Raw genomic sequence first — 9,350 nt, forward strand, 5'->3', positions numbered from 1 at the left:
AAGAAGAAGAAGAAGAAGAAGAAGAAGAAGAAGAAGAAGAAGAAGAAAAAGAAGAGGGGAGAGGGAGAGAGGAAGAGAGAGAGGGAGAGAGGAAGAGAGAGAGGGAGAAAGGTAGCAAAGTGAACAGAACCTAAGGGACTTGAAGAACATCCCAGGGCCACCGAAGGTCCACTACCAGAGACTCAGAAGAAGGGGAAGGGGTGGAGCGGGGTTCAAATACACAATGGAGGAAAACACTTCTTCCATTGGAAGGAAGGTTTTATGGACAACTCCTTGTTGATATGGCAGTCAGTTAAGCCGGTGCTCTGTTAACTGCTTGAAATGATGCAGCACTCTGCTTCTCTTAGCTTGCTAAGATGGCCCCGAGCTTTGCACAGCTCTTTAGAAAGATGCTAGGGAAACCCCAGCTGCTTCTATTTGCAGCTCCTGCTACCATAAAGCTCCTGTCCTTTCCATTTGGAGTGTTCCTGAAGAACGGCAGAATTTTACAACAATGGTTAACTCGTGCTCACTCATATTATAGCAGACTGGATTTATAAAGAGAGCAAATTTGTTTATTCTAAAGACTAAGTGTAAGATGAACGTATAGGTCATAGAGCCTCTGCACTCCCTGAACCAAGACATTACCCAACACCAAGGCATTGCTCAGCCTTCCTTGTGTTGGCCTGTCAGAGGACGGAGAGGACAGGAGGACTCTGTGCCCTGAGGCAGGGTCACAGGACTCTTAGGTTTATAGAACTGTTTTATTCCCTTGACATGTTGCCTTGGCTAAATTTTGTCCCCTGACTTTCACTTTAATATGTTTTTATACTTGTGTTTGCTGTTTGAAATACATATAAGAAGAAAGTTTCATTTTCTTGTTTTGGTGTGATCTTAAGATGATCTCTCTGAAACAAAACAAATAAACACTACTTTTTCCAGTATATAATCAGTTTTAACAATTTGAGGTAAGTGAAATAAGCTGTGTCACGTGATCTTACCGATCGGAATTATCCAAAATAGGCAATTTCACAAAGTCAGAAAAAGGATGAGGGGTGAGCAGATGCTGAGGGGTGAGAGGTGAGCAGATGCTGGAGCTGAGCAGTAAGTAGATGCTGGGGTTGAGGGGTAAAAGGGGAAAGCAGTGGGTGCTTCCATGCAACGAGTGCAGGGTTTCTCTTTAGGCTGTAGATTCTCTGGAGACAGATGATGGTGAGGGTTTCACTCTGTTATGAATTCAAATGTGCGCATTAAAAAAATAAATTTTATACTCCATTTTATTCCAAAACAAGCAACAATAAACCAGGTCTCCTTGGAGGAGTCCTTACACTGTGGCCTCCAGAGGGCACTGTGTTATGTGATCCTGTTACTAAAACCAGGCTCTTAGTCTTAAGTCTCAGAAACAAAACTCTAAGACAGAGAAAAGAAAAATGAACACACACACACACATATGTTTTATACAACATATAATACCTGTGTTTGGGAATCATGGATGTGCATGTACATGTATGCGCATGCCTGTAATTGCCTATTGCAATTACTGGGGATTTGTAAAAAACACCCACAGGACTGCTCCCTGAGGCTGTGGTGTGAACACAGTCACAACAGCAGGTGAAGAATGTTTGGAGAAAGGAGATGGAGCCTGAGATTAGTGTCAGAATCTGGTCACCCTTCCATGGTCTGTCTTGAAGCCCAAGAATCCGCTCTTTGGGATCACTATTAAGCAGGAAGGTCAGAGTTTGTATGATCAAAAACGTCAGCGGGTTTTCTTATAGCTCAACCCTATTTCTCATGTAGGGCATGTGGATGCTGGACATGCTCTGTTCATTTGACATGGGCAAGATGTGCCAACACTTCCAATTGCAAAGGGACAGTTGGGCTTATTGGAGACCCTGTCTGGTGATTCTGAGGTCAGTCTTCTTTCTATCCTAACATTTAGCTCTTAAATCTGAAGTGGGCTAGGACAGAAAGGGATGTGACTATGTGCCGACAGCTTAGAGTGTAGTTAAAATGGCCTTCCTCAAGTTGGAGTGAAGAGAAGATAACTTGAAATTGTCTCAGGGTTCAGTGCAACCCACATGCATGCTTGAGGCTGGAGGGGGGAGGGTGGGCACCCTTACCTCGTATTCAACAAAGAGGCCTAGAGGTCTGGTGGGCTTGATCCTGATGCCAAGGTATCCTTCAGTGTTGGGCGGGAGGATGTTGCCCTTTTCATCGATGATCTGGAACAAGGAGCTTGTGAATCCCACCATGGGGGACTCATCCTACCCTTTATTCCACTGCTTGGCTCACCAGGAGACACTAATAAGATAAATGCAATCTACCCATGGAAAAACTGTCAGAAAATAGAATAAAACTGACAAAATATTTTAATCAGCAAATATGGTGCCCAAACAAGAGAAGAGGCTCTTTGTTTCATGGGAATGTAGATATTACTGCAGTGTTTCCAAAGTGGAAAATGGTGTCACGTGCCTGTATTATTTATTATTCTTTCCTGCACACTGTGTGATGCATCTCTCTGTGAGCTGCCTCGGTGTCCACAGTCATACACCTCCCACCTGAAGCTCCCACAGGGAGCCAGGGCCAACCAGGGAGCAGGGTGACGGGGGGAAGGATGAGGCTGGTTCTACCACCTGCCATCACAGCACACAGGGCTCCTATAAAGTACTCCCCAGCTGTATCCGAAGGTCAGACCTGGATGTCGAAGGGTAAAATGGCCTTCCCCATGGAGCCTCGCTTGACCTCCATGTCCTGGCTGATAGCACAAGATATCCCCTGTTCCAAGAAAGAAAGAAAGAAAGAAAGAAAAAGACAGAGGTTGGCCAAAGCAATCACACAATAGAGGCCATTTGTTGAGAATAGGCTCTAGGTTCAAGGCATTGACCCTACTCCATTCAAAGGACTCTTGTTATTCTCAACATGGGCTGGATCTCAGATGGAGTATAGACTGTCTAACCAGCATGAGCCAGTTTGCCATGAGAAGGCTGTAAGTCTGTAGAACATACATACCCACCTGGTAATACAGATAATTTCATAATAATAGGAATCCTGGCTCAGCTTTTTGGGGATAGGCCTAGATGGTTTAGAGTTTTATGCTGTCCCTCTGCCGGTATCCCTTAACCCTGTCCGTCTTCCCAGTGTACGTAGTTCCTCCATGGAGTTGGCATTCTCTTTATGTTTAGTACTTTACAGTAAGTATGCCTGTCTTCTCCTCAGCTGAAAGAAGACAAAGAACACACTTCATTCTCATTCTTCTTGAGAATCTATGGAAATGACTCCCCTCTCCCCTTTTCTTGGTATTTGAGATAAGGCCTCTCTATTGTGTCCAGGTGGGCTTGGAACTTACTATGTAGCATAAGCTGGACTGGACTTGAACTTGTGATCCTCTGCTTAGCCTCTTAAGTGACAGGCTACCAGCACACACAGCACACATGGCTCTATGGGGGAAACTTTTTACTCAGTGTGAAGTAAATGCCAAACACTCAGTTGAAGACTATACTAAGTATTATTATTCAGATGCCAATATTCTTTTTTTTTGTGGTATTTTCTCGACACAGTACTTTTGTGCAGTTCAAGTTCACATGTACTATTGTTTGGTTGTCTGTTTCCCTCACTGGATATCAAGAATCCCTAAAGTATAGACTGTCCCACTCACTTGTGTACACTTAGCATCTGGCACAATGCCTATTTAAAATGCACAATGACCATAGTACCTTTGATGGGAACTATGAGCTTGGCATCATGGCCAGAACTTAATGGATGATGATTCATCAATAGTGGCATTATAATAATATCCATATTAGAAAGGAGGATGGTGACACTCAGAAAGATGGACTGATAGGCCTAAGATTTTGAGGTTTCTAATGAACAGGGCTGAGCTCCTGGATGAAGATGCTCTTCAAATCTGCTGTGCCATCACTATCACTGTAGGTCAGTGAGGCCGTCACTGTCACTGTAGGTGAGAGAGGGAGGCCATTGCTCTTAGCATCGGTGAGGGAGGCCATCGCTCTGTCTGTAGGTGAGGGAAGCCATTGTTCTCACTGTTGGTCAGTGTGGAAAGTGTGATTGAATGAAGAATATAGAGTGCTTGGAGGAAGAAAGCATCATTCATGTAAAAGGGCTGGAGTCACCAGTGAGGCGTGTTCTTCTCATCCTCCCTTCTCCTCCTCTGTGTGTAAACTATGAGTCATTCAGCAACAGGTCCAGAGTCACACCATTTTTATAGGTTGGAAGCAAATCAACTCACTAATTTGTTTGTTTGATTTCGTAAAAACAGCAGACAAGTATATGTGACCAATATCTAAAATATCCAATGCGTTCTAGAGCCTGAAATATCAGACATCAGTTTATTAAGGATACTGGGAAGTGGCTTCAACCATCTATTAGACATTAATGGCAAACGTCTGGGAGAGACAACCACTAATGAACTCTTGAGTTTCATAAGGTACACGATACTGTAAATGCCCTGACTATCTGGAAACTCAGCGACACTCTGGGATACCATTAAGTGTGTGCATGAGTGTACACGTGTGTGCTTGTGGCATGTAGAGAAAGTCTTTGCTTCCTCATTTGCTGCTGCTACAATCTTATCATTTAACCTGTGTTGCCCTCCTCAACACCCACACACGAACTTTGAAAGCCCACTCCCAACCATCTCTTTATGTAGCTGCTCTAGGAGAAGGGTAGAATTGGCAGGATCTGCTGAAAGTGGTCTCCATATTGCAGGAGAGATTATTCTATTCCAGTACCATTATGGGACTCCTCTGGGCTAACAACCCCAGGCATAGCATCGAAGTGTCTTTATAAGTCTGGTCTAACAGCCTTCAGCTCATTGGTCTCTTCACGAATTGGTGAGCTATAAAATTTCTTTCTGCAAAGTTGAACCCCAAAGCCCTCCATTGGCTTTGAGTCATACATTGGGTTGAGTAGCCCATTACCTGTGCTCTGTAGGTGAGCCCATTCAAGTGGTGCAGAAGGTACCTGTTCACCTACCGTTTCTGACTGTCCGTAGACCTCATGAATGAGAATGTCTGTTCTTTGCTTCCACTGTTCAAACTCCTCAGGCAGCAGGCTCTCCCCTCCAGTAACGCAATGCTTCAGGGTGGGGAACCTGAGACTTACGGGAAGGCAAAGATGTCAGGCACGGATGCTCTACTGGAAATACGATGCATTAAGAGCATACAGCTTGGTCATTTCGATCATTCATCTTCCTGCTCTTTCACTTTTAAGTCTACTTTCTGTTCTTTTCCTAATGGCCACAGCCAGACAGATGCCGCTCCCTCTCGGTAAGTCTCTTTTAACACTTCTCGCAGGGAGTGAGTGGGTGATGGTGAAGGTGTTGGGTCACATTGATGATGTTTTTGTTAAGTTTGGATGTTGATGTAACAAAAGGGAGACAAGAGTACTCATACGAACTCACTCTAGAAGGTCTTTATATGTGTCTAAGAAGAACAACTTTATAAAACATAAGTGGTGAGGGACAAGACCCCCAGGATCATAACAGAACTATACAGCTTTTTGTGAGAGATGTGTTATCCTTCAAGAAAATGAACGGTGGTTTTTTTTTAGGGAATACAAGGAGGCACACAGAAGTCTCTGAGGCATTGACAAAGTTCTGTTTCTGATTCAGCTCAGGTGAGTGATTGCACAGGCATTTTTAAAAGTTTGTTAACTGGGAAATTTTCATCATAGGTAATTTTGTATTTTTGTTTTTGTTATGTCACAAATAATAAACCCACACACAAATGAATACATCTACAAAGGTGTAAGGCTACAGGTCTATGTCTTGAACTAACTGATTAGACTGATAATTATTATTACACACACATACATAAACACACACACACACACACACCAACCATCAAAAACAAAACAAAACAAAAAACAAAGGAAAAACAAACCATGGCACATCAAAAACATTAAAATCCTACCCAAAGGTTGCTTTTATCAGCCAGTTTTACATACTTGGCCATTTTCTGCTGAAGAATCATCCGATACACGCCTGGGGCAGCAACACAATGAGTGATGGGGTATTTGAACATTGTCTGGAAATGAAGAGATAAGAAATTTTATTTTTGTAGCTAGGGTTAAAAATATTAGCCAATTATTAACACTTAGGTTATAATTTTTCTTCCAGGAAGGCCTACTTATTTTGGGGTTAATTCCTTTAATACATGCACACTAGGCATGGATTTCATACATAGCATTTGTCAGGCACTGTTGGTGGCAAATGCAAAAATAGTGTGTTACTGTCCTAGGTAGTATATATATGGTAGATACTAAGAGAAGAGATTCAATCAAAACACGTATGATAAGGTGGAAGTTGGTAGATGTTATGAGAGAGATGTAGAGTTCTGTCAAGTCCACAGCAGAGGACAATATATTGGTATATTGGTTTGGTCCTCCAAGAAGCTTATGGGAGAGGTGACATTTAGTAGGATATTCTGAAATGAACGTGGCATCTACAGACAGAGAGGTGGGGATGCTCATGAAGACAGAAGGTTTCACATGGCAAAAGTCTTAGGAGCTGAACAAATATTTGGCAAAGTAGAATAATGCCAATTTAGATGCAGGGCTAAAGAACAAGACATAAAAGTATGAAGACTGAGGTTAGAGCCACATGCCTGAGGGTCTAAAGTATTTAACTTTCATCATTGTCTTTTAGAGATGGGGCCATCAGAAATTCAGATTGGGGCTGGAGATAATATGAAAGAGAAAGGTGCATCAGAGAGAATGCTTGTCTTAGAATCCACCTGCTTTGACTTTAAATGCTGTTGTTTAGTTCCTCTGAAAAGCTTTCTTTACCAGTAAGGTGAGAATATTCATATATTCCATGGAAACTCCTGCTGAAGGGTAATGTACGAAACAGTCTGTGTCCACTCAGTATCTCTCTGGGACTAATCAGGTTTGAACTTTCATCGTCTATTTCAGTAATGTCTCATGTTTATTTGCTCTCTGTAAATCTGACTTTGACCCACATCCATGCTCACTGCCTTCATTCCAAACGGTATCATTCTACATCCTCATACCCTCCCCTACCCTAGTGGCAGTCATGTATGTATCTAATCTTACTCCAGGTAGATGAGACAAAGTACTGAGATAAATCATAGATTAGTTAGAACCAGAGGCTACCCACTAGGAGCAAATCTCTAAAAATGTTCCCAACATGGTCATCTCAAATCCTTGTTCTCTGAGCATCTCTTTCCCGGCTCTTGGCAACAGAAGCCCACTTTAAAGTACTTTAGTGGAGAATAGAATACAGGTGCCACTAGACTTAGAATGGCATTGTATTCTTCTAAGTCCAAATCATGTACTTAAATATAAGAATTAATTCAGCTAACTACTCAACACCCTGGCTTAGCAACACATTGTATCTTAGACCTTCATTTGCTTTCCCTTGTTGGGTTACCTTTTTCTGGGTAGATGTGAACAAATTGTATGTCAATGACACAGACAAAAAAATGATTTAATTCAAGTCCAGCCTGGCGAACCGATGGATTATTGAACTTACTTGCAAGGGTATGGTTGAGGGGTTACTCACAGGAGAGTGGTTGGCCCCTACGTAGCTCCATCAACTGGAAAGTCCTACCTTGTCATGGACAGTTACCTTTTGAAGCTACATAGAAGGAATGCCTTCAGTTAGCCTTCTTCCTCCTATGTATGTACTCTGGAACTCTCTGACACTGTCTGCAGCTAGACAGGATCATGACCAACTGTGGAGGATCAGGAGAGAGCCAGTGGCTGTTACTTAAGGCAGGGCCCTGCTGACCTTTCCCCAACTTCTTCTACCAAGGAATGTTAATAGCCCAGTCACACAAGGGTATCATAAGTACAGGTAGTGACAGCTGCTCTGATTTTGAGATGGCACTGGCCATGTCATGCTCATTATGTCATGTTCCATTAAACCATTTTTATTCACCGATCACTAGGAATTGAGCTTACTGCAGCTGTCCAGCATCATGAGAGAATATTAACTTTGTATATCGGCAGGCAGCTCAGGAGAAGATCCAAGTTCAAAGTTACATTTGAAGTTGAAAGTGGGCTCTACTTTTTTGTTCTGAAGCTTATAAAGAGAAGAGTGGACTCTGCCCAGAGTTTTGGTAGCCACCTGCACTACTGTGTTTCCTGGAGAAATGAAAGTGAAGAAGGTTGGCTTTGAGGGGACAGGAACTCCACGGTAGAACCTTGTGGGACAGTGTGGCTGAGAAATAGGCAGATAGAAGCTGTGGTGCTTTGTCACTCTGCTGGGTGGGGAGCAGGCATGTCTTCCGACAGACTTCGCTGGGTGGGGGCTTATCTGAGTGGTGTTGGAAGTGAAGAAATGTTTTATTTCCTGAATTTGGGGCGTAAATGGCTTTACTTTGATCCTTATATTCATCTTCAATGCTAGAGACTGAAAATAAATTTAAAAAAATTAAAAATTCGTAAAAGGCCAGTAGATGCCCCATGCTCAAGTGTAGGTCACACCAGTCAGAAGAGCAGCTGAGTGAGCTGCTTGCCAGCTGAACTGCCCCACTCCCTAGATTTGCTTTCTAAAGACCCAGCCCACCCATCTCCACACTGTCCTCCCTGTCCCAGAGCCCCTACCCTCAACTCTGGAAGTCTTCAGCTGCTCAGGCCCCGGCCACACTAGTCAGAAGAATAGATAGAGGACATGCCATCAAAAGAACAGAGATCCCTGCTGCACCAAAGGCCAACTAGCCACCAGCAGCCCCCAAACTGTTTAGAAACTTCCTACTGGATCAGAGGCCACATTGATCCATCAGAAATCCAGGCCACAAAGACCAGAGCAAAGAGGAAACAGAAACCAAGGAACAAAACACCCATCCAACAAAGACAAACTCAGAAATCAGCATTGAGATCTATAATCATACCAAACCCAGGTACCTAAATGCCAGCGTAAGAACACAGCCAATAATACCTAAGGCAATATGGCACCACCACAGCCCAGCTATCCATCTTATCACAACAACCTCTAAATATTCCAATACAGCTGAAGCGCAAAACAAACAAACAAACAAACAAAACATTACAAAGATGAAAGAGATCTTAAAGAGGAAATGAAAAAAAAGTTGCCTAAAAACATCAAGGAAAAGGCAAACAAAAAATTGGAGGAAATGAATAAATCTCTTAAAGAATGACAGGAAAGCCAAGAACAAACAAACAAGCAGGTGAAGGAAACTGTTCAAGACCTGAAATGAAAATAGAAGCAATAAAGAAAACAAACTGAGGGAATTCTGGAAATGGAAAATCTAGGTAAGTGAACTGGAACTTGACACAACAGAATACAAGACATTGAAGAAAGAATATCAGGCATTGAAGATACAATAAAAGAAATAGGCAATTGGAGACCACCAACAGAGGTGAGGTTT

The 9,350-nt window shown here is 42.7% G+C and overlaps 1 protein-coding gene across 1 annotated transcript; it reads right to left on the reverse strand.

Moving 5' to 3' along the window:
- Positions 1-32: 32 nt before the first annotated feature.
- On the reverse strand, positions 33-6,061 carry LOC129680055 (acyl-coenzyme A synthetase ACSM1, mitochondrial-like). The gene is made up of 4 exons (XM_055611543.1): positions 5,944-6,061; positions 4,972-5,095; positions 2,674-2,754; positions 33-2,201 (listed from the first exon to the last, which is right to left on the reverse strand). The coding sequence occupies exons 1-4, from the start codon at positions 6,018-6,020 to the stop codon at positions 2,037-2,039; spliced, it is 447 nt and encodes a 148-aa protein (XP_055467518.1). The 5' UTR covers positions 6,021-6,061; the 3' UTR covers positions 33-2,036.
- Between the last annotated feature and the right edge of the window lie 3,289 nt (positions 6,062-9,350).

Source organism: Psammomys obesus, unplaced genomic scaffold (assembly GCF_907164565.1).
Source record: "Psammomys obesus unplaced genomic scaffold, mPsaObe1.curated_primary_1811, whole genome shotgun sequence".
Taxonomy (NCBI): Eukaryota; Metazoa; Chordata; class Mammalia; order Rodentia; family Muridae; genus Psammomys; species Psammomys obesus.

Bases quoted from the DNA above. Each gene is read 5' to 3' on its own strand.
- LOC129680055 (XM_055611543.1), bottom strand. From the start codon at position 6,020: ATGTTCAAATACCCCATCACTCATTGTGTTGCTGCCCCAGGCGTGTAT. The intron at 5,096-5,943 runs GTATGTAAAACT...CCTTCCCGTAAG, and splicing joins CTTCAGCAGAAAATGGCCAA to TCTCAGGTTCCCCACCCTGA. The intron at 2,755-4,971 runs GTAGGTGAACAG...TTCTTGGAACAG, and splicing joins TCTACGGACAGTCAGAAACG to GGGATATCTTGTGCTATCAG.